We start from the raw sequence: 25,000 nt of genomic DNA, 5'->3' as shown, positions 1-25,000 counted from the left end.
CACATGAGTTATGAGGAGAGGCTGAGGGAACTGGGATTGTTTAGTCTGCAGAAGAGAAGAGTGGGGGGGGGGGATTTGATAGCTGCTTTCAACTACTTGAAAGGGGGCTCCAAAGAGGATGGATCTAGACTGTTCTCAGTGGTAGCAGTGCAAGGAGTAATGGTCTCAAGTTGCAGTGAGGGAGGTTTAGGTTGGATATTAGGAAACACTATTTCACTAGGAGGGTGGTGAAGCACTGGAATGGGTTACCTAGCGAGGTGGTAAAATCTCCTTCCTTAGAGGTTTTTAAGGTCAGGCTTGACAAAGCCCTGGCTGGGATGATTTAGTTGGTGTTGGTCCTGCTTTGAGCAGGGGATTGGACTAGGTGACCTCCTGAGGTCTCTTCCAACCCTAATCTTCTAGGATAGGGCTCATCTCCTCCTAGCAGGGTGTGGCTGGAAAAGAATGGCAGCTGATCAAAGGAGAAGGCAGGAGTGTGCACCAGGCTGCCAGGATCAGTGGAGGAAAGGAGCTAGGAGAAGGGTAACAGCCCCTGCCAGCTAGCACTGCCAGCCTCAGAGCTCCACCCATGCAACAGCCTGGCAACCTGCTTCGTAGGAGACAGCAAGGCCAAGGCAGTGCTAGGAGACTCTGCATTTGCACCACAGCCCGAAAGCCTCACCCACTCACAGACAGACTAGTCCAGATCAAGGATCCCTTCGGGTACATCTACACTGTAATAAGAGATCCGCAGCATGTCTGCAGCTGGCCCAGGCTCACAGAGCTCTGAAACTGCAGTGTAGATGTCTGGACTTGGGCTGGAACCCAGATTCTGAGACCCTGCAAGGGGGAAGGTCATAGAGCCCAGGCTCCAGCATGAGCCTGAATGTCTACCCTGCTAGGTTTAGCCCACAGCCCAGCCTGAGCCACCCGACCCGTTCTCGGAGACCCACTGCCAAGGGTTTATCATTGCCGCATCGACATCCCCTTCATTACTGTGGGTCAGCCTGCACAGCCCTCCGAACCAGGCCAGGGACTGTTATGCATCTACATAGGCTGTTCGACACTGCCCCACAGCCATGGTACTGTGTGAACAGGCCTGTGCTAAGCAGCCAGCCAAGTGTCCCTTGAGAAGGGCCAGGACAGGAGCCATCAGCACTTAGGAGAGAGAACCAGGCAGCTCAGCACTCTCCCCTCAGAGCAAACAGGGCTCCCAGGCCTATGAGCCAACAAAAGCAAACGCTGCACGGCACTAGCTACAGCAGAGTTTTAACCCCAGCCAGCTCCATGGCATCTAGGCTCTAGAGACACCTGCCCCTCGGCCCCTCCAGCAGGATGGACCCTGCCATCCAAGAGCCCCCATTAGCAAGAGGTGCCAAGACTGCTCCCCACACCTGCCACCTTTCCTGCCTCAGGATGCTCCCTGCCAGTGCGTTCCTGCCCAGCTACAGCATTTCCACCAGGAAGCCAGGCCCTGCAGTCCGGCTGTGCAGAGCCTGGGTCCAAGGCAGTTCAGCTGAAGTGTGGGAGATGAAAGCAAGACAGCCTCAGAGCCAGCCAAGAGTAGGGGGGTGCGGCAGAAGCCATGAGGCTGCTGCAACAAGTACAGAGACCCAACTGCAGCTGCTGCCTGGGCAACATACGAACCTTCCCCACAGCAGCTAGTAACCTCCCACGTACGTAGCCATTCGTTGGGCCAAGCCTCACCAGCTGCAGGCACTGTGCAAGAAGGCCAGGACCCCTCTCAAGGAACCAATGTAGGCAACAGCTGCCTTAGACGGGGACTTACTGTTTCCACGCTGCAGTGTAACACATGCTGACTGGTGACAGAGCTTGCTAGTTCCAGGACAGAGCCCTGTCCCTTTGCTGGTGCATACCTCTCCCTGCACAAGAGAGCTAACACAGGAACAGTCTCCATGGCGCCAAAAGAATGTCCTGCTTAGCTTGTATTCAGTGCTGTATGTTTATGCAGTACCTGAAGGGCAAATGCCACATAGGCAGAGGCAGGCTGGGGAGGTGGGGCTGCAGTCAATATCAGTAGGGAGAGATGGTTCACTGACTCAGATGGTATTGGGGGACCCAGCTTGAGACAAGCCAAGGAAGGTGTGCACTGATCCACATTGGGATGGGGCCCAGTTCCAGGCCACAGCAGGGATCGGTTTGGGTTGGGTGAAGTTATGCCAGGAGCCAGATGACAAGGTTTTGGTCAGACCTTAGGCCAAAGGAGTGGGTTTGGATATGGCTTTTCAAATCCCGTATCGCATTTGTTTTATCTCACATCTAGCTTCCATTCAGCCTGCTGCAATCCCCAGCATGCCTAGCTCTGACATCAGAAACCAGAAGACCTGTTATTTGCATGGCCTTATGCATATTGTGGTTTTTTTCACTGGTGTCAGTTGTCAAGTCTCTCACCATTACTGCAGCAGAGCCCTGTTGTAAAGGCATAAGCTCAGGTTAACACCCACTAGCAGTTCTCATCACGATGAGCACACAGAAAGCTTCTTGACTTGGACAGGCAAAGCAGAACAGCCAAAGGCAGCCAGCTAGAGTGGGTTCAGACAGGCAGCTTAGTGCGAAGACAGGACAGATGGTTGTTAAGGCACTGTCTGTAGCTGGCCCTTCCTCGAGCTGTGCACTCCTCTCCCTCCGCAAAAGAAAGGGGAGAAATCCTCTTTCCCATGAAAGCAAAGGGACTGACAGCGTTTACGTCTGTCAGTATTTCAGGCCAGAATTACAATAGTAACAGCCGCGATCCAGCAATCAGTGTTACTACACCCTGACTTGCCCTTGCCTGCACATCTGCTTTGCACTGCACCAGGTGCTGGATCAGAGCCATTCCCTAGTGCAAGTAAGGCCTTACTGCTCCAAAAATCAGCATGAGCGGGGCAGGAGCCAAAAACTGAAGGGCCTCTAGTGCACCTGTCCCCAGGTACCTCAGGAGCTAATGGACAATTCAGAGCCAGTGAGATGGATAATTCTCAAACCAGGACCAAAGCCAGAGCCCTCTGTATTTACAAGCTATGAACTCCTTGACAAACATTGAAGTGTGAGGTCCTTTCCCAGAATTCAAAGCAATTTAATCTCAACCCTTCTGATTGGAAGGGCAGATGGGGAAAGAAAGAATCATTAAGTGACTTGCTCAAGGCCACAGCAAGTTGCTGGCAGCACTGGGAGTAGAAGCTAGCACCCACCCCTCCTAGTCCTGTGCTCTCACTACTAGACAACACTCCCCCACAGATGAAAAGGTTTCTTAATTCAGCCAAAAGACTTGTCTGCATTAGGATTTTAGCCATCAGTGTAGCTGTCCCTTAGCACAGACCCACAGCATTAGGATAAGCTGCACCAGGTGCAAGTCACGGCTTATACTGGGGCACCGCATTTAGGGCTTGTCTAGACTAGCCCTTTACAGCGCTGCAACTTTCTCCCCTGAGCGCTGCAAGTTTCAGCACTGTAAAGTGCCAGTGTTGACAGCGCTCCCAGCGCTGGGAGCTATTCCCCTTGTGGAGGTGGGTTTTTTTTAAACCAGCGCTATGCCATGACTACACAGCCATGTTAAAGCGCTGCCACAGCCAGCGCTTTAACGTTGCTAGTGAAGACATGCCCTTACACTGGTGCAGTTTCACCAGGTCTGAAAATCCCAGTGTAGAAAAGGCCAGAGTGAAAGCTCATATTGGCATTTGTAATTACAGTCTAAAGCCCCCGTTACACTGAAACAGGATAGAGTCATTAGCTTTCATGTGCTGCTATCTGAGTAACAATCATATAAATAAGCCTAAAGGGGCCTTGGGCACCTGAGATCCAATTACACATCAAAAGAAGAAGCTAACTCTGCAGAACCCACATCAGGGGCTCTGCTAATAAAATGCATCTCAAAGCAAAGAACAATTGCAACCTCAACCAGCTGGAGCTATGCCCCAGGCTCTATCACTAACTCCAGCTTGTTTATCCAGGCTCTGGGAAAGAGCAGTGCTTTGTTATGAATCTAGGGGGAATACACAGGAAGATGTGTCCAGGGGCGGCAGGTTTGTATAAGTTTCAGTGGTGCCCAGAACATGTCCATACACACAGTAAACCAATATACAGTAACTCCTCACTTAAAGTTGTCCCAGTTAACATTGTTTACCGTTGCTGATCAATTATTAGAGAACATGCTCGTTTAAAGTTGCCCAATGCTCCCTTATAGTGTTTGGCAGCCGCCTGCTTTGTCCACTGCTTGCAGAAAGAGCAGCCCGTTGGAGCTAGCTGGTGGGGGCTTGGAACCAATGTGTTAACCCTTGAGGGGTCAGCCGAGTGCTAGTTCATCATTTAGCAGTAAGGCATTCCCTGGGAAATATCCCACCCTCTTCCACCCCCTGACTTCACCACCTCAACCAAGCTTCACAATCATCATTGCTGTGTACAGTATTAAATTGTTTAACACACAGTATAAGTTTGTGTGTGTTTCATATATTAATGAGAGAGAGAGAGTGAGAGTGTGTGTGTGTGTGTGTGTGTGTGTGTGTGTGTGTGTGTGTGTGTCAGTCTTGTCTGGCAAAAAAAAATTCCCTGGAACCTAATCCCCCTATTTACATTAATGCTTATGGGGAAATTGGATTCGCTTAACATCATTTCACTTAAAGTAGCATTTTTCAGGAACATAACTACAACATTAAGTGAGGAATTACTGTATATTTTTAAAAAATGTAAAAAATGTGATGGCTCTGGGGTGGGGCTGGTGTTGAGGGGTTTGGGGTGTGGGAGGGGGCTCAGGGCTAGGGCAGAGGGTTGGGTTGCAGGGGATGAGGGCTCTGGATGAGGAGTCTGGGGTGCAGACAGGCTGCCCTAGGGCAAGAGCCAGAGAGGAGTGCAGCAGCGAGCTCCCGGGGAGGCGCCCCCCCCTCAACATCCCCCCTGCACCACACTTGCCTTGCACCACTGCCACTGCACGTGCTCCTAGGGCCCCTCTCAGGTACCGGAAGCCCCCTCGCCTCTCCTGCAGTGGGTGCCGGAGGGGGGGGGGGCTGCCATCACATGTGCGCCTCCTCCCCTGCTGCTGCCCCTTGTCCAGTGTGGGGCAGGAGCAATGACTGCAGGCGGGGGCCCCCCCTGTGCTGGTGGAGGGTCCCATTGGAAAGTGAAAGGGTCTAAGGGGGAAGGGCATGCTCAGAGTCAGTCTGCCCTGGCAGTAGTGGATGGGGGGACCCTGCGGCTGCAGTTGATGCAGGGAGGCAGCATGGAGCTGCAGGGGAGACAGGGACACTTCTCTCCAGGGGCCCGGGGAGGTGCACGGGGGCAGCAAATGGGGGCCAGGGGACACTGCGCAGGGGTGGCAGGCAGGGCTGGGGGAGAGACCCGGCCCCGAACACTGGTGGAGTTGAATATTGCTGGAGCCCGGGCACCATGAGCCCATATAAAACTCACCGCCTATGGATGTGTCACATGGGTACAGTGCCCCATATAGACCTTATTCTGGTATCAGAATGGCTTTTGGTTTAGCTTAAGCCTCTTTCCAAGCGACAAATTAAACCAAAACACATCTCTTATTCCAGAGCCAGAGCATCTACATGGAGGGGGGAGGGGTTATACAGGTAGAGCTCACTTTAAATGTACATTTTGGCTTATGGTGAAAAAATCCCCCTTGTACACAAGGCAGTTCAAACACTGGCTACAGCATTCCCTTTCACCGCCAACTTGTGTTGAAGTTTGCATCTTTGAAGTTACAAACCCCTTGGGAATGGAGGTTGTTGGAACTCTGAACAAAATGTCGTAAACTTTTTTGAAAGAACCATAACTGAATGTTGACTTAATACAGCTAATTACTCCTGAGGTCCCTTCCAACCCTGATACTCTAGGATTCTAAACCAGGAGGAGGGGTAACCTGCCATATACCTGTATATATATATACTCCTGAAGTGGGGATGGGGTCAAGTGAGCACCAGAGCTTAGTCCCCATGTCACAGCATTCCACACCATGTAGCACGAGCACAAATGACAACAGCAGAGCAGCCTCTGTGGGCTTGTCCCCCCTCCTTCCACTCCCATGACACAGCCTGTTAAAACTGCAGCACAAGCTGCTCTGGGACTTGGATGTGGGGGAGGATGGGCCTAGGGAACATGGAGAGGAGCCCAGCCACCCCAGAGCACTGCAGCTTTGAAGCCTCTTGGAAGGTGCTTATTTGCCTTCGAGCTACAGAGCTAGTGCTGCATAAGGGATCCACCCCAAATCACATTGGGGTGGAACAGCTGAGCTGAATGAAGAGGTTGATGAGAACCCAGGCCCTTGATCTGCATTTAACACATGCCCTCCAACCCAAAATAGCAGGCTCAATAGGTGGGCAACAACCCAGAATTGGCTGACCAGTACTCAATAGAGAACAATAACGTATCACTCTTTAGATTCTTTTATCCAGGCACCCTTTCCCTGAATAAAAGAACAGGAGTACTTGTGGCACCTTAGAGACTAACAAATTTATTAGAGCATAAGCTTAAAAGTTTTTTTCTCTTACTTAATTGGCCTCTCAGAGTTGGTAAGACAACTCCCACCTGTTCATGCTCTCTGTATGTGTGTGTGTGTATATATATATATATATCTCCTCAATATATGTTCCACTCTATATGCATCCGAAGAAGTGGGCTGTAGCCCACGAAAGCTTATGCTCTAATAAATTTGTTAGTCTCTAAGGTGCCACAAGTACTCCTGTTCTTTTTGCGGATACAGACTAACACGGCTGCTACTCTGAAACCTTTCCCTGAATGCAGACTAAAAGGCCTGTCTTCGCTGGAGTCATTAGTAGAAGTTAGGGCTAGTCTACACTGGCGATGCTAAAGTGCTGCCCCGGCAGCACTTTAACGTGCCCTGTGTGGTTGCGGCACACCAGTGCTCTTTAAATAAATAAATAAAACAAAACAACCCATCTCCATGAGGGGTGTAGGTCCCAGCACTGGTGCATTGTCTACACTAGCGCTTTACAGTGCTGAAACTTGCTGTGCTCAGGGATGTTTTTTCACACCCGAGTGAGAAAGTTGCAGCGCTGTAAATTGCCAGTGTAGACAAGCCCTAGAGCTGCATGTCCTTGCTAGTCAATACCCTTCCCTTTCTGTTGCTCTCTCTCTCTCTCCTCTCCACTACAGATTATTTGCTTCCTTGCCCTTCCTGGTCTTTCTCCAGACTCCCTAGCCACTCCTGGGCTACTGCAGCTGGAGAAGCTCGTTATGCAGACCGTCAGTAAGATTTCCCCAGGCATAAGTGCGGAAGTGGCAACAGAACTGGGCTCAGCCTCTTGGAGGGGAAAGCAAGAGTCTCATCATAGCATTGCAAGCTGGACTGTGTCTAGCCCCATCCCTCTCCCACAAACACCCCCATCAAGGCCTGATCCTAGACGGGTCTTTGTTGCACCAACTCCAGCCACCCTGGTGCACCGTGTCCCACCAATAAAGCCCTTGAAGTTGTGCAGTCCCGTAGCACAGGCAGAATCTGAAGTGCAGTAACCATGCGCTCAGCTGCCCTGGCTCCACTCTCAGCTGTGGATGTCAGACATTCCCCTGGCAGTCACCAGCATGAGACACTGGCAGGCACAAGAGAGGACTTAGGCAGGACTGGGTTAGAGCAGCAAGGGTGCAGCCACCCCCATAATAACCTCAGGCACATCTCAGAGAGAGGGACCTCTCCTGCGTTTAGCGCCCCTCTTCCTTCTCCTGCTCCCCAGTGATCAGGCACATCTATACTCCCACAGTGGTGCAGAGCAGGTAGCCCTCCCCCTCAGGAAGAGGGGGATGTAATGAATGGAGGGTTCCTTAACTCAGCTCCGAGCATTCAGCCACGCCCACCTGGATGGGATCCAGGAACTAATTACACAAAAGCTGCCTTTGCAGGCATCAGCCAGGCATCCTTGTTGCTTCCTTCCTGCCCCCTCTACCCCTTCCCAAGGAGCAAAGATCCTGGTTGTGATTCTCTCCCAGCTAGGTTCTGGGAATATCTGTTGTGCATCTGGGACCCCAGCTTCTTCAATGCATTGGGGACCCAGCTAACTGTCTATCATTTGACATGAGGAAAAGCCATCTAATTGCAAAATCTGCTTCTCTTGAGAGGCTGAGGGCTGCCAAAGCCAAGTAGCTGCAAAATACTTTGGTAGGTATCTGGTGACATTTCCCCTGCTTCCAAAGCAGCATTCCAGATGCAGGCCCCACATTACAAAACACTCTCCTCCCTGACACCCGGAGGCTTGAGTGACAACAGGTTTCCCCGTAAAGACTGAAAATGCAGCTCCCACGGAGATGGGAACCTGACCAAGAAAATTATTCTGCTACAGCCTGGCTCTCACCTGCCCAAGGTTAACAGAGCTCCTCCGTCAGAGCCAAAGGCCAACTACAAGCCTTCACTAGGGGGAACAGAACTGCTGAGCCATGCCATCTGGGAGAGCAGTGACTAGCAGGATCAGCCAGGGGCTGGGACTGCCAAGGTCAGCAATGGATGCAGGCTTCGTAAGGGTGAGATGTTCTCCAGCTTGACCAAGTGAGCTGGTCTGGCTAAACCATGCAGAGGAAGTGTGGGATAAAGACCTTCAGTGATGGAGGGGTCAAGCCGTAACTTTGCATCAAGAGCAGCATCAGGGTTAGCAGTGAAGCTCTAATTGTAACTGAGCTGAGAATAGAAACATCACGCCTAAGAACTCAAGATATTGCATCAGACCAGGGGAAGGGGAGCAGTGTGATGGATCTCAGCAATGCAGTTAGACAGTGAATAGACATGGCAACTCAAGTGGTGATGGGAAGGGAGAAAACAATTTAGTTACCTCTTGATGCAGGGCTCCTTAAGCAGCAAAAGAAACATCAAAGCTGAGCTCTCCTAATGGATCAGAGATTGCTTGTCTGACTACAGCTAACCTAAAGGAGTACAATATAAAAGCTGTGGTGGATCAAATTCAGTCCAGACCTTCTTGGGGTTTCTCCAAGACAATAATGGTTAGTGATAGACCAGAGATTCTCAAACTGTGGTCCACAGATAGTTCCCTCTAAGGTGCGCATCTGGGCGGCTGCACACAAGGGAATGAAGGGCCACACACCTAATTAGTGGAGCCACGCCTGCGCAGCTCCACTAATTAGATGCCTGGACCCTGGAGAAGATGCACATGTAAGGTGAGGTGGTGGCCTTGGGGGGAGGGGGGGGGGGGGAAGAGGTAGGTGGGAGGGGGCAGTGGAGCGAGAAGAGGGGGTGGAGGGGAATTTGGGACGTGCAGCACTGTGGCAGCCAGAGAAAGACAACTTTCCCCAGCTCCGGGGCTGCGGCTGCTGGGGAGAGATAGCCCTCCTTCCCAACCCCAGCTTGGGGGTTGCTGCAGCAGGAGAGAGAGGGCACATCCATTGCATTAGAAAGGCAAGACTACTGATATTAAAATATGGGTTGTGCACTTTTATTTGTAGAACAAAAAAGTTTATTATTAATTATTATAATTATTATTATTAAGGGTTTTTTTTTTAAACTATAGTGCTTTTATCCAAAGTGCTTTACAATAGTTAGCTAACGGTGCAAACAACATTTGGAAAGATCATTAAGTCGTCCGCCAAGACCCTCTGCAATTTTCAAGTGGTCTGAGAACCACTGTGATAGACCAAACCCAAGCAAGGAAGTGTTTGGGCAAAAACCATCAGGAATCTGCACTGTCATCACTGATTCCAGACCACTGCTTCAAAAACACTTACTGGTTTTGAAGACCTTTGTACTGTCCCAGAGCACTGTAGCCATGGCAGGCTGAGCAATACTAGACCCTAAAAGTCACAATGCCAAACATCATGCTCTCCCACCCCCACATCCATTTCTAACATGGCAGTAAGCAGCCGATCTGATGTGAATTTTCTGCCACTGGAAACCTGATTCTTAAATGGGACAGCTATCCCACAGTGATTTCTAGCTCCAGCAAAGACAGAGGCTGCTAAAATCATGGCAAAGCTTAAGTGATGGGGGAACACAAGCTATTAAAGAGAATGAGACTCAATCATCGGATTCAAGTTTAGAAAAAACATTGCACAGCATTCAACCTTAATCCTGATGGGTTGTGAGACGGTCAGAACTGTCACAGATCTTTACTCAACACTGGTACAGGATGCACTCTAGCAAATCCCAGACTGATGTTCAACATCCTCCTCAATCCCTCATGTACAGAGAACCCTTGAGGGAGATAGTCACCCAACTTCAAAGGAGGCTTAAGGACAACCACTTCAAACCCTGTTAGTCCCTTGTTTAAACAGCTGTTTGGCTTGACATCTCAATGGAGAGGGCTGGTATCCATGGTACAGAGCAAGGCGAGCGTGTAACACAGACATGCCCAGGCACACCTAGGCCCATTGCCCTGTGTGTGACTACCTCAGTATTTCACTGAAGGGTGCTGGGGGGCGGGGGGGGGGGGGGTGTTCTGCTGAAAGCCAACAGCTAGCTGATTGCCTTGGTTACTGTGATGTGTGATTGGAAAATAATTGGAATTCTGTAACACACTGGAGATTTGGTTTAACAACAGTTAAAGTGAAACTTAGCCCTGAGACCTGCCCTGCCTCAGGTGAGCACAGACCTCCATTAAGCCTGCCCTACATTCATCATTCGGACCATGCAGGCTTAGGGTGGCCACTCTCACCTTTCTGGAACACCAGACATTAAGTACTTCTGGGCATGGCATGACCCCATGCCGTGACGCCACACACACTGCATGTGAGATCACACCACCCAGGGGTGCCATTTGGAGGAGCACACCGCTTCACTCCCACCAGCATGACCTTGTATGCATGGTATATTCAAGGTCACACTGGTCAGGGCAGAGCACACATTCACTAGGGTGTCCCCGTTGGTCTCAGTATCAGATTGGGGACAAGCCCCCCAGAAGAGCACCGTTCAGTCGATAACCAGACGAACGGCCTCTCCACGCAGGCATGAGGATTTACAAAGACAAAAGAACCCCCAAGAAACATTTCTGAATAGGGACCCCCCGGGGTACGAGACAACAGTGTGTAACTGTGCAGGAGAAGAGAGCACACGATTTTATCCATTACGAAGGAGATTCTGCCAGCAGGGGTGTCTCATGAAAGGTGGATCCCAGCTTTTTGGACTGGGCAAGAACTGTCAGAACCAAGCCTTGGGTGAGAAATACCTTAGGCAGGAAAGTAACTTGATTACTACCCGGATCGGCGGGTAGTAATCGATCCATCGGGGATAGATGTGATAAATCGATCCCCAAATGCACTCCCCGTCAACTCCGGAACGCCACCAGGGCAAGAGGCGGAAGCGGAGTTGACGGGGAGCCGCAGCCGTCGATCCCGCGCCGCGAGGACGCGAGGTAAGTCGATCTAAAATACGTCGACTTCAGCTACACTATTCTCGTAGCTGAAGTTGCATATCTTAGATCGATCCCCCACACAGTGTAGACCAGCCCCAAGTATAGGTGCTTTATGGTTTTCTTCTACCTGTAACCTTGTTTCCAAACCCTTATATTTGAATCTGTTAAATAAACTTCACTTTGGTTTTACTATAGACCTGTATAAGTGCCTTATGCTAAGGAGAGCGTGGAATGAGGTGAAATCAGTGAACTGGGGTGCATTGCCTCCACAAAGGCAGCGATCAGTGTACATTGCAGGCATCCAGAAGGGCCTAGGCACTCGAGTAACAAGGTACAGTGTGCTAATTGCTAGCCCGCAGAGGGAAAGGGCGGGGCTCAAAGAGCCCAGAGCAGAGAGCCCTGTGTTGCAAGCAGCTAATGGCTGGGGAAGAGTTCCTCTCATGGGCACAGACAGGGCTCCCTCCTGCTGTAGTAGGGATTCACCCCAGACACCCTGGGTAATCCTGAAAGGCGCCAGAGAAAAGGAAAGCAGGTGAATGCATTGTGATACATGGCATGAGACAAGCTAAAAGCCAGCTGTGTTCCTAGGCAAAGCAGACAGGCAGTTCTTCAGTTATGATTTCCTGGTTAGCCTCTTTCATTACATACACGAATTACTGGCATTTGTTTTGTAACAACATCTGGCATTTAAAAGCTCACCATAGTTTCTCTGCAATAATATTACCTTGTATTTAATGCTAGCTGTGTAGGATGGTGTGATTGCAGAGTGAGCTTTGATGCAATCTTTCCTGAGCCAGGTAACAAGCAGGGTAATTGACATCCTGGATAAGAAGTGGGGCTGTGGGTGCTGATTAACGCTTCGGACATGTCTTCATGTACAGTGCTACAGCGGTAGTTTCAGCAGTGCAGCTGCACCGCTGTAACACTGTATGTGAAGACACTACTATGCCAACGGGCAAGCTTCTCCTGTCAGCATAGTTAATACATCTCCCCAAGAGGTGGTAGCTATGGCAACAGGAGAACTCTCCTGTCAACATAGCGCTCTCTATGGGGGGTGGTTTAATGCCTTCACTATAACTATGTCGCTCAGGGTGTGGATTTTTCACACCCTGAGCAATGTAGTTATACTGATATAGGTCTGAACTGTTACTAGCTAAGGCCAGGTCTACAACACTGGGCTCTAGTGACACACTTCCCTGCCTGCTCTAGGTTACATAACCCACCCCAGCAGAGTGTGGACATCCAATTCTAGTAGCTTGTCCAGCAAGACTACAGCCTACTACTGCTACTCTTTAAGGGAATTACTCCTTTATCTCAAGTGCCATAGGTGTGTGCTTTGGTATTGAAGGTCCCAGGTTCAAACCCTGACAACCTAAACAAAAGGGTTGTTACAGCAACTTGGCCACACTGCACCTATGTAGCATTTGCTATTCCAGCTCCTTTTAAAGATGTAGCTTAGTGATACGGGGCAGGCTTTATCTACACTACACTAAGCCAACCCCCATTAGTAGAATTACAGCGATGTAGTTATGCCAGTGACATTTGCCAGTCACCCAATCACTTCAGTGCTTCACACCAGCACATCACCCATGTAAACTGCACCACATGAGCTCCACTGAGTATTGCCACTGCTGTGATGACATCAGCATAGTTCGCCAATGGTGTGAATTTCTTTGATGAAGACAGGGCCTAGGTTAAATATATCACAAAATTCACAGAATCGTCAACAGGGCCAAGTGCTGTGGCAGCTTTAACTGTACATTTATTGGTTGATTTTAAGCTGTGCAGCCTTCACACTACTAGCACAGCATTTGACCTTTAATAGGCATTCTGCTTCTTGCTGACACTCTTCACTGTGTCAGCATGTGCTAGCTTTACATCACCCCACCAAGCAGGGCCGGCTTTAGGCCAATTCAACCAAATCCCCTGAATCAGGCCCCGCCCCTAAGAGGGCCCCGCGCCCAAGCCCTGGTACGGCGTACGGGCAAGAGCGTACTCGGGGCGGAGGCATCGGCAGCCCAGCCCCGTTCGTTCCCCTGCGGGACCCGAGTGGGACGGGGGGCTGGGGCCTGCTGCCCCCACTCCAGGGCCGCCTGCGGGATTGCACCAGCTGGGCAGCCAGCCCAGACGCGACTGGCCAGGGGCTGGGCGCAGCGTGCGCGCTGCTGGGTCCCCGCAACAGGCCCGGGCTCGGGGGGTTCGGGCCCGGGCGCCAGAGCTGCAGCCGCTGAGCTTGGCCATCGGCCGCTTCCTCCCCCCGCGGCAGTGGGAGCTGCAGCAGCGGCTGCTCCTGAGTCCCGCTGCCCAGGTGGGGAGAACAGCCGCCGCCTGGCCCCGTGGGCCGCCCCCCTACTCTCCCTCCAGGTACCGCCCAACTGAGTCCTGCCTGCACTTGGGGCCAGGCTGGACTCTCACTCACCCCAGCCCCGCGCTCCCCCTGCGTCTCCGGGGCCTCCCTCCAGCGCTTGCGGAGGTGGTTGTTTTTTTGCTCTGCCGCTGGTTTTTTTTTTTTTTTTTGCTCCGCCCTGCGCCCCCGTGTCCCGATATTTGACCTGGGTGATCTGGTCACCCTGTCTCCAGCCAGCCCCGCCCTGCCTCCAGCCCCGCACTCCCTGCCCTGCCCACACCCCCTGCCCTGCCCGCAGCCAGCCCCACACCCCCTGCCCTGCCCGCAGCCAGCCCGTCTCCAGCCAGCCCTGCACCCCGTGCCCTGCCTGCAGCCAGACCCTACCTCCAGTCAGCCCCTGCCCTGCCACCAGCCAGCCCCATGTCCAGTGGTGCCCTGCAGTTCCCAGGGCAGTAACCCTACACACCTGCTTCAATGAGGGGGGCAGGGAGCAGCTGGGACCCACACATGTGCACACCTAGGGTGACCAGACAGCAAGTGTGAAAAATCGGGACGGAGGTGTTGGGGAGGGTAATAGGATCCTATATAAGAAAGACCCCAAAATCGGGACAGTCCCTATAAAATCAGGACATCTGGACACACTAGCACACCCCCAGGGAGTGGTGGGGACCCACACATGTGAAACGGAGCTCATTTCTAGTTCAGGCCCATCTTTTTAAAAAAGAACTTTAGGTAGGGTTAACATACATCCATATTTTCCCGGACATGTCAGGCTTTTTGGTTCTTTTTGGACGTATGGTAACCCTATTGGTACAAAAAATACATACTGTGGCACATCCCTTAAATCAGAACTTTTTATAGGGAACCGGTTACTAAGAAATGAAAGGCTTTTTTTTAAACATATATATATATATATATATATATATTTTAGTCATCCCTGCCGGGGCCCCCCCGAAAATGTTCGAATTGGGCCCCGCACTTCCTAAAGCCGGCCCTGCCACCAAGGCACTTTTGCTCTGTTGAAGTTACAGCTCAGGATGAAGAGGTAGCAATTCAGCGGGGTCCAGAATGCTGCTCTCAGATCTATTGTTCTACATTTCCTGCCCTCCCCAGTGTTAGCGTGTCCTATGTATAAATATGTATCAATGAACAATGCATTAAAAACAGCTTTTAAGTGACTGGTTGTTACAGTACAACTCACAATAGGGACCTAGCTGTGAAGCTCTTTGTGTTCACAGCCCAAAACGATTTCACTGAATTACTTTCCACCCCCTGCCCTGAAGGCAGAGATTCCAAATTGGCCTGAGCAAGGCAGGGCAGCTTGTAATGGATTAGAAGCTAAGTGACCACCAGATCCTCAGCTAAAATAGAAAGACCAGTGCCCACTGATAGATCCACCAGACCCAATCTAGTGCCATGCTGCAGCTGGGGGAAGCAGGGAACTTGAGTTCAGTTTCCAGGTCAGTGACACCTCCTGGGCCAGATCCAACAAGATAAGACATTCATTTTATTCTCTGCCAGCCTGCGCTGTCCTGCAACAGGAAGACACAGGAGTGGGAAGTTGGAAAACACACCCAGATTGGCAAGCACAAATCAGAGGCCTCGTTCTCCAAGCATACATGCACACCATGTGCAGGAGAGGGCTAAGTTAGCCTGGGTTAGCTTTAGGCTGCATCATGCATATAGCTGGCATGAGTCGTGCAGATATAGAGCACACACAGTTCCAGTGATAAGGTCCCTTCCCAACTCCTCTGACAAGCACTGAGTGAGAGGCAGAAATCTATATATAGGAATGAACTCCCTAACACCTCCACCATATTTTGGTGTGGGAGACAAGGGAACCCTACAAAAATAAACTGAAGGGACTTTCATTTGTGCTTGCTAGTATAATATGCTAACTGAAAAGGAATGGAAGCATCTCTTTCTGGTCCTAGTTTCACCAGCACAGAACCGGTATGTTGCAGACAGAGTGCCAGTGCTCGGTGCTGCAGAGCATCCTCATCAGGTTACAGCAGTGGTTTTCAAACTTTTTTTCTGGCAACCCAGTTGAAGAAAATTGTTGATGCCCGTGACCCAACGGAGCTGGGGATGAGGGGTGTGGGAGGGGCTCAGGGCTGGGGCAGAGGGTTGGGATCAGGGCCAGTGCAAGGATATTTTGCGCCCTAGGCGAAACTTCCACCTTGCACGCCCCCTCCGATGTCCAGCCCCCACCTTCCTACGGCCAAGTTCCCCCCAGGGGCCCAGATGTTCACAAAGTGCAGGGAGCACGGGGGGGCTGCAAAGAGGGGGTCATATGGGGGCTCTTCCAGGGGGTGAAGGTGGCAGAGAGGGGGGTGCATGGGATTGTTGCAGGGGGTGGAGGTGGCGGGGGTGTAGTGGCAGGGAAGAGATTGCACAGAGGCAAAAGGGGCTCGTTGCAGGGGGTGCAGTGGCAGGGAGGGAGCGGCACAAGGGAGAAGTGGACAGGAGGGGGTTGTTGCAAGGGGCTGGCAGGCAGGGGTGTGTCTGTGCCCTGGGTTGTTGCAGGGGGGTGAAGGTGGCACGGAGGGGTTTGCACAAGGGAGGAGTGGGCAGAAGGGAGATGGCAGGTGGAGGGGTGGGTTCTGAGGTTGATGCAGGGGTGAAGGTGACCGTGTGGCTGGGAAGGGGGGATTGTTGGGTGGAGGTTGCCCAGAGGCAAAAGTGGCAGGAAAGGATGGGTTGTTGGGGCATGGGGTGCACAGGGGAGAAGGTAGCTGGTCGGTGGGTGTTGGAGGGGGTGGCGCTGGCTGGGGGACAGGTACCCGGGTTGCTCCCACATACACCATTCCCCAGGCCAGGGACTGGACCTGCCCACTCCGCGGTGCTCCGCGGGCCCGTACGGCTCCCTGCGGCCCGGCTAGGTACCTTGCAGGAGGAGACGACACCCAGCTTCTGCTCCCGAAGAGCAGAGCGCAGCTGCGCCTTCTTCCCTATGCCGCGGGCCAAGCCGGGCTCTCCGCTGCCCCCAGGGCTCTCGGCAGCGGTACAGGCAGCCAGACCCCTGCGCCCAATCCTGCTGCTGCCGCTGAGAGCCCCAGGGGTGGCGGGGAGCCCGACTCAGCCCGTGGCGCAGGGAAGAAGGCGCAGCTGCTAGTGCTAGACCCTCCCCTTCCCCGCTCCGCCGCTGGCTGCTCCCCTGGGGGGAGGGACTGATCGCGCCGCAGGCAGCCCCTCTGGAACCGGGAAGCAGCGGGAGCCTTGTGCTCCGCTGTTATATATATATATATATATATATATATATCACTGCTTTTTGGCGCCCCCAACCACTTGGCGCCCTAGGCGGCCGCCTAGTCTGCCTAGTGGTTGCACCGGCCCTGGTTGGGATGTAGGGGTGGGGCCAGGGATGAGGGGTTTGGAGGGGGCTCCAGGTTTGAGGGGCTCAGGAATGGGACAGTGGGTTGGGGTGCAGGAGGGGGGTCAAGGCTCTGGGCTGGGGGTGCAGGTTCTGGAGTGGGGCCAGGGATGAGGGATTTGGGTGGAGGAAGGGGCTCTGGGTTTGGTGGGGCTCAGGGCTGAGGCAGGGGATTGGTATGTGGGGTTGGGTATTGGGCTTACCTTGGGCAGCTCCCGGTCAGCGGGGGTGCTAAGGCAGGCTTCCTGCCTGTCCTGGCAACACAGACCGCACTACGCCCCGGAAGCAGCCAGCAGCAGGCCCAGCTCCTAGACGAACTGGCCAATGGCAGTGCAGAGCCAGTGCTTGGGGCGGAGGCAGCGCACAGAGCCCCGTGGCCCCCCCACCTAGGAGCCGGAGCTGCTGCTGGCCGCTTCCGGGGCACAGCGTCAGAACAGACAGGGACTAGCCTGCCTCTGCTGGGCAGCACCGCCAATGGGACTTTTAACGGCGCGGTCGACGGTGCTGACCAGAGCCGCCGTGACCCAGTGTCTTAGAATCCGCAACCCAGTACCTGATTGCAACCCGCAGTTTGGAAATCACTGGGTTAGAGTATGGACAACCCTGTACTGAATGGTGAATTGATTACAGTGGGGGAGGTCTAGGCTGGATATTAGGAAAAACTATTTCACCAGGAGGGTGGTGAAGCACTGGAATGGGTTACCTAGGGAGATGGCGGAATCTCCTTCCTTGGAGGTTTTTAAGGCCCGGCTTGACAAAGCCCTGGCTGGGATGATTTAGTTGGGGATTGGTCCTGCTTTGAGCAGGGGATTGGACTAGATGACCTCCTGAGGTCCCTTCCAACCCTGATAGCACTCGTCTACAATTTTTGAGAAGTCGTCTGCTTCAGAGATAAAATGTGCTATTTATTATGTATTTTGATGTGCTGAATTCAAATATGACAATTAAAACAACTGATTGGCTACTGTTTCTAAGATATTTAAGTTTTTACATTTTAGATCTATGTATATTGTGTAGATAGAGTTTTAATCATAAATTGTAAACCTAGGTCTTTTCATGTGTTTATGGTTGCTTTACATGATAATATTTCACCTGTCCTGTTTATGTAACCCTTTAAAAATCGGCCAAACGGTTATATAAATAACATTTATTATGAAACAAAAGGCAAAAAACTATTCTGTACATAGTTTAGTCCTATTCAGTGTCTACTCGGCGCTTCTTGGCTTGTCTCTTGTATTCATTAAATGGAGCATCTCTTGTCACTGTCCAGCAATAGTCTGCAAGCACTGATGGGCTCCATTTGCCCTGATAGCGTTGCTCCATTGTTGCAATGTCCTGGTGAAATCGCTCGCCGTGCTCGTCGCTCACTGCTCCGCAGTTCGGTGGAAAAAAATCTAGATGAGAGTGCAAAAAAATGTATCTTTAGTGACATGTTGCAACCGAGGCTTTTGTATGCCTTGAGGAGGTTTTCCACCAACAACCTGTAGTTGTCTGCCTTGTTGTTTCCGAGAAAATGTATTGCCACTAACTGGAAGGCTTTCCATGCCGTCTTTTCCTTGTCACGCAGTGTATAGTCAAATGCATCACCTCGAAGAAGTTCACGAATCTGAGGACCAACAAAGACACCTTCCTTTATCTTAGCGTCACTTAACCTTGGAAATTTTCCACGGAGGTACTTGAAAGCTGCTTGTGTTTTGTCAATGGTCTTGACAAAGTTCTTCATCAGACCCAGCTTGATGTGTAAGGGTGGTAACAAAATCTTCCTTGATTCAACAAGTGGTGGATGCTGAACACTTTTCCTCCCAGGCTCCAATGACTGTCGGAGTGGCCAACCTTTCTTGATGTAGTGGGAATCTCTTGCACGACTATCCCATTCGCAGAGAAAACAGCAGTACTTTGTGTATCCAGTCTGCAGACCAAGCAAGAGAGCAACAACCTTCAAATCGCCACAAAGCTGCCACTGATGTTGGTCATAGTTTATGCACCTCAAAAGTTGTTTCATGTTGTCATAGGTTTCCTTCATATGGACTGCATGACCAACTGGAATTGATGGCAAAACATTGCCATTATGCAGTAAAACAGCTTTAAGACTCGTCTTCGATGAATCAATGAACAGTCTCCACTCTTCTGGATCGTGAACGATGTTGAGGGCTGCCATCACACCATCGATGTTGTTGCAGGCTACAAGATCACCTTCCATGAAGAAGAATGGGACAAGATCCTTTTGACGGTCACGGAACATGGAAACCCTAACATCACCTGCCAGGAGATTCCACTGCTGTAGTCTGGAGCCCAACAGCTCTGCCTTACTCTTGGGTAGTTCCAAATCCCTGACAAGGTCATTCAGTTCACCTTGTGTTATGAGGTGTGGTTCAGAGGAGGAGGATGGGAGAAAATGTGGGTCCTGTGACATTGATGGTTCAGGACCAGAAGTTTCATCCTCTTCCTCGTCTGACTCAAGTCAGAATGATTCTGGTGCATCAGGAACCGGCAGTCCTTCTCCGTGGGGTACTGGGCGTATAGCTGATGGAATGTTTGGATAATGCACAGTCCACTTTTTCTTCTTTGACACACCTTTCCCAACTGGAGGCACCATGCAGAAGTAACAATTGCTGGTATGATCTGTTGGCTCTCTCCAAATCATTGGCACTGCAAAAGGCATAGATTTCCTTTTCCTGTTCAACCACTGGCGAAGATTTGTTGCACAAGTGTTGCAGCATATGTGTGGGGCCCACCTCTTGTCCTGATCTCCAATTTTGCAGCCAAAATAAAGGTGATAGGCTCTCTTAACCATAGTGGTTATACTGCGCTTTTGTGATGCAAAAGTCACTTCACCACAAATGTAGCAGAAGTTATCTGCACTGTTCACACAAGTACGAGGCATCTCTGCTCACTTTGGCTAAACAGAAATGTGTCCCTTTGCAAAATCAAACACTGACAAATAAGAGAGCACGACACTGTATGATTTCTAGAGCTGATATAGGGCAATTTGTTCAGCAGAGTGATGTAAGCTTCGTTATGATTGCATCATCCATGACTTCTAGGAATAACATGATGCAATTCATATCATGTATGATGCAATACCAGCTTCAGATTGCATCATTCATTGTTTCGCCTAAAAAGCAAGTACTGTCCAAACCCAGTCATAGATTTATTCATAGATCCAGTCAAAGATGTATTTTAGTCATTTCTGGTTTAAATTGAGATCCCTTCCCTTTATAACTCACTTATCCTCCGCCATTCCCAAGTCAAGGGTCGTATATACTGACCCAATAGCATATCTTGAAAACTAGAGCCAATCAACAATTTTAAGCATCATTTTCATTCTCAGTGACCCAGAATTAGTAAAGTTTGACTACATTTATTTCAGAAGCATTTTGGCTGTAGAGCAGTGTAGTCTACAGCCTACAGAGGCAGTTTGCATCTTGGTCATTTATTTTATGCAGCCTGTCTGGCAACAAAGGTACAGAACCACCACCATTTACTTACTAAATCTATCGTCTCTCTGCTTCATTGAAGACTCCCTGAACTCACTTCCTGCCTGCTAAATTCCCTCTAAACTACATGGCTGTGCAGCTACCTATTAAGCCCCGGACAGGGACCTGCCCTGGACTTGCCATGGCGGGGGAGGGGGTGCCCCTCCCCAGGCCCCAACCCAGCCCTGACACAGACCTGCCGTGGCCTGGGGAGAGGCACCTCTCCCCCACCAGCCCAGGTGCTGCTGCAGGGAGAGAGGTGGGGGTCCTCTCTCCCCCATCATAGCCCCTGGGGCAGCTTGCACCCCAAACCCCTCATCCCCAACCCCACCTCAGAGCCCACACCGCCAACTGGAGCCCTCACCCACCCACCCCCCAATCCTCTGCCCCAGCCAAGCCCCCTCTCACACGCCGAACCCCTCGGCCCCACCCCCACCACATGAAATTTTGTTATGTGCAGCAAAATAGAGGCGATGTGTCACACAACACCTCCATATTGGTGCACATAATTTATTCTGCACATGGGCGGGAAAAATTAGAGGAAACACTGCCTGCCTGGCTTACTGCTACAGTTTTAAAGAAACAATACATGTATCCTCTTCCAGCCTTAGTTTATCTATATTACTGATATTGCTTCATTACATTGTAGTAATTTGGAATAGTAAGTCTTAGCAAGGTCTACAAGCAGCTGTGGTAGCAGCAACAACTCAAGCAACCAGAGTTTATTTTCACTTGAGTTCTACTGTATGCCAGGGCAATGGATTCTTCCTAACAGTGGAGGAGCAACGAAGCTCTGTTCCCACCATGGCCCTGCTCTCCCCCCCACCCCCACGCCCTGTCCCCCCAGGCAAGCCGGAAGCCAGAGCTGCGCCAGGAAGCACTGGCCCCTCCACCTACCTGGAGTGGGAGGGCCTGGGAGCAGACCCTGGCCATGTCCCCATTCCCAGGGGTCCCCCGCCCAGGGTGGGGTGTGTGTGTCTGCATCTCCCCACAGCTGCCTACATGGCTCTTACTCCAACCCGGCTCCGGCGTGGCCGGGGGGCAGGGACTCGGGGGTCAAAATGCCACAGGCAGGCCATGGCCCTCCACCCGGGAGCCATGGACCCTCCACCTGCCCTGGGCGGGGGGGGCGGGGGGGCCTGGGGACACAGGCTAAGGGCTGCTCTCATGACCCCCACCGCAGGCAAGTGGAGAGTCCACGGCTCCCCACAGCTGCCTGGGCTGCTCTTATGCAGGCCAGGCTTCAGCTTCCAGCCTGACTGTGGGGTGGGGCCTCAGGGGGAAAAGTTGGGGCAGGAGGCTGGGCCCATGGCAAAAAGTGCACAGGGCAGGCCCATCCACTTTCAAAAGTGGTGGGGCCATGGCCCCTTGCCCCCCCCCCCCCCCCCCCGCTGTATACTGCACCATCTATAAAGCATTAAGTTGTCACACCTTCTTGTCTCTAGAAGTACAGTTGGCAAGACCACATCACCAACACTTCCCTGGCCTCTATAGGCCAGCTGGCAAGGTTCCATGGTGAATGTGACATCAGCAGCACATCACAGGCTAGGAAGGCATTGAGCAGGAGCCACAACTCCAGAAGTAGAAGTATGGCCGGTTTTGAGAACCCCACCAGATGTGGAAAAGCCTCACCCTCACATATCCAGGTTATGAGGGGCATTCAAGCTCATTACACTGAAGCTGGTTAATATTTGCATTTCCTCTTTAAATACCAAAATGCATCTAGCAAGCAACATGATAACAAGTACTCATCTAGTATTAACATGTACAGACAGCTACAGGGCACCCAATGCACATCTACATGAGCATTCATAACATGGATCGAGGCACACATTATACTGATAGACCTGTATTAAGCCTAAAGCCAGTAACAGCAACGGGGCTCTACAGAAAAATCTACCCTATGTCCTGCAGTTGCCCTCTGACGTAGGGTTTTCAAAGCAGCAAAGAGAAACAATGGGCCTGAACAGCATTTGAATGGCAATGAAACAGGAAGCATGCTAATGCCAGAACTGGGGAAAGCATTGTGTCTCCATGAATTGCAGCTTCAGCATGAGAGAGTTGTCACACGGTACCTTTAAAGCCTTCTTCATCCAGCATAATGGTGTAGTCCTCGGGAGTCTCTGTCAAGCTGAAGAACTTGCACCTACCAACACATAATTGAATGTAATGCGCACACTGAAAGATTTTCCAGTACTGGTTCACTTGCCACAGGCAGAGCAATTCCTCTCAGGTAAGGATAGTTAAGGTACTTTTCCATGTACCTGTATGCTTGCCTCACCCACCATTTCCCCTCTGCAAACTGGAAGGAACCATCTACACTACACAGCCACATTTAAGCACTGTTGTGAAACACAGCAGTGGCCCAACAGGATTAGAAACACTCATGTTTCACAACAGTGCTTAGACAGGACCTGTTTCCTTCCATCCAATCATGTTTAGTACTGCAAGATTACTGACTTTGATTTTTAAAGATGCATCCAGTCTTTGAGGAGGGAGACCCAGGCTATAGCATGTTTTTATAAACCCCGCCTCATTATTATCTACAGTAGGACTTGAAAGCATTAGCACTGTTCTAGCAAGAATCAACATCAAACATGACTCTAGCTAACATGACTACTCTCTGGCATAGAGTGATGCCCACAGACAGCACCACATCCAAGGGCAGCTGGGATGTTTCAGTAGATTCGGGGTGAGAGGGAATGGTTTTAAAGAGCACACCTGAATTCAGAAGCACACTTCTCAGTGGAGAGAAGACACCCAGCAACAGAGTTAAGTGTTCTCATGAAGGGAGCTAGGGCTCTCTGAGCCTGGGGCAATTTCATTCACAGACACCCAACAGATGGGCCTGGGTTTTGTAGGCATATCAGGACAGGGGAAATCCCCCAGCTGCTGAATCACAAGGAAATTTGATGCAAGCCAGAGAAGCAACAAGCATGGCAACAAACAGCTGCCCAGTGCCAACATTCACTTGTGTTAGGAGTGAGCAAGACCCAACTTGGAGTGAGCACAAAGCGGACTTATCCATGATTGTGTGTGAAAGTCTCAGGTAAGCGTGTCTGGCGCGCACAGCCTATCAGCTTCCAAATATACTATGCATTTTTGCACAGGTTAAAGTTCTATTTTACATCAGTACTCGTTATGCTAAAGTTCCAGAGCACCAGCCCATGAACAAGAATGTGCAAAGAGCAATCTAGCACAGGAGTGTGCATAGTTGTGAAAGCATCTTGTATTATGACAGGTTTCAGAGTAGCAGCCGTGTCAGTCTGTATCCGCAAAAAGAACAGGAGTACTTGTGGTTAGTCTCTAAGGTGCCACAAGTACTCCTGTTCATCTTGTATTATATGACCCAAAAAAGCTTTTCATACTCACACTTCTAACATGTGCCTACCCTGGGAATGTGGGAGAAAGAAAATGTCTGAATGTCATGGTCTCCATATTAAAGGAAGACAGGACTCCCTTCACCCTGGCCCAGTTTCATCTGATCATAGAAGCTGCCTACCAAAGCAACATGTACTCCAGCAAGCCATCTCCACACATACAGCCTGCTACGCACTGCATCCCACCTCACCCTGCAAGCAAAGCAACCATTCTCCCATAATTTGCCCCAATCCAACTCATTATCCATGCCCACCCACCTCAATCGTGGCCCCGACATCTAGCTAAAGCTCATCCAACTGGGATCCTTCAATTACAGTTCACTCCCATTAGCTCCTACCACAATCAGAAAGAGGGAGCAGGATGCCCAGAGAGGATTGAGGGTATCCATCTCCCCCCATATCCATTATCTACTGCCCTGACTCACTGGGGGCACACAGCTTCCCACCCCAAATTAACCAATCCTCCTAACCCCCCTCACTCTCATCCGCTCCCCCAACACCAGTATCTCCTTCTCTCCCTGACCCCACCACATGTTTCACAGCCCCCGCCTTCCATCACCCCTCCTCACATACAAAGGGCAGCCCATAGGCCCATACACATCCCCAGGGACTCTGCAGTTTGGAAAGGAAGTGAGAGACTGAACTTGGGACACTAGCTCTTCCATCAGCTGCCCCACAGCCATACTCACCTGATCTGCTCCTGGCCGGCCCACTGCCCCCAGGAAACCAAGGCCCACTGGTTCCCCTCCCCGTGCCAAGCCGGGACCCTCTGACCCTCCAGCCCCCAACACGCCAGTGCAAGGCAGGCTCCCTCCTCCCGGTACCTGCTGCGGCGGGGCAGGAGCAGCAGCTTGAGGAGCGGGTGCGTGTAGAGCCAGAGGCCGCGGCGGGCGAGGCTCAGCACCCGCACGCGATGCTCCAGGATCTGCAGATCCATGGCGGAGCCGCTCCGGAGCAGGCACGGGAAGAGGCAGGGCCCGCTGTCCGCGCGACCGGGCCGGGGCACGGCTATAAACGGGCCGCGGCCCCAGCCCGCCCCGCCCCGCGGGGAGGAGCCCGCGACCCGGATCCTCCCCTGGCCCGGCCTTGGGGAGGCGGGTGAGCGGGCGCACGGCGAGGGCACCCAGCGCTAAGCCGCGCCTCTC

General features: G+C 51.6%; 1 protein-coding gene across 1 annotated transcript in view; it reads right to left on the bottom strand.

Annotated features, from left to right (window-relative positions):
- Positions 1-24,792, bottom strand: part of CASTOR1 (cytosolic arginine sensor for mTORC1 subunit 1) — a 51,245-nt gene extending 26,453 nt beyond the window's left edge. The window contains exons 1-2 of the mRNA XM_065417887.1: positions 24,680-24,792; positions 22,551-22,621 (exon numbers count right to left, since the gene is read on the bottom strand). Of these exons, the coding sequence (XP_065273959.1) occupies positions 22,551-22,621; positions 24,680-24,792 (184 nt within the window). The remainder of the gene's footprint in view (positions 1-22,550; positions 22,622-24,679) is intronic.
- Between the last annotated feature and the right edge of the window lie 208 nt (positions 24,793-25,000).

This window comes from Emys orbicularis, chromosome 16 (genome assembly GCF_028017835.1).
Source record: "Emys orbicularis isolate rEmyOrb1 chromosome 16, rEmyOrb1.hap1, whole genome shotgun sequence".
Classification (NCBI taxonomy): Eukaryota; Metazoa; Chordata; order Testudines; family Emydidae; genus Emys; species Emys orbicularis.
The sequence above is the reverse complement of the archived record's forward strand: the minus strand, read 5'-3'. Positions and strand labels throughout refer to the sequence as shown.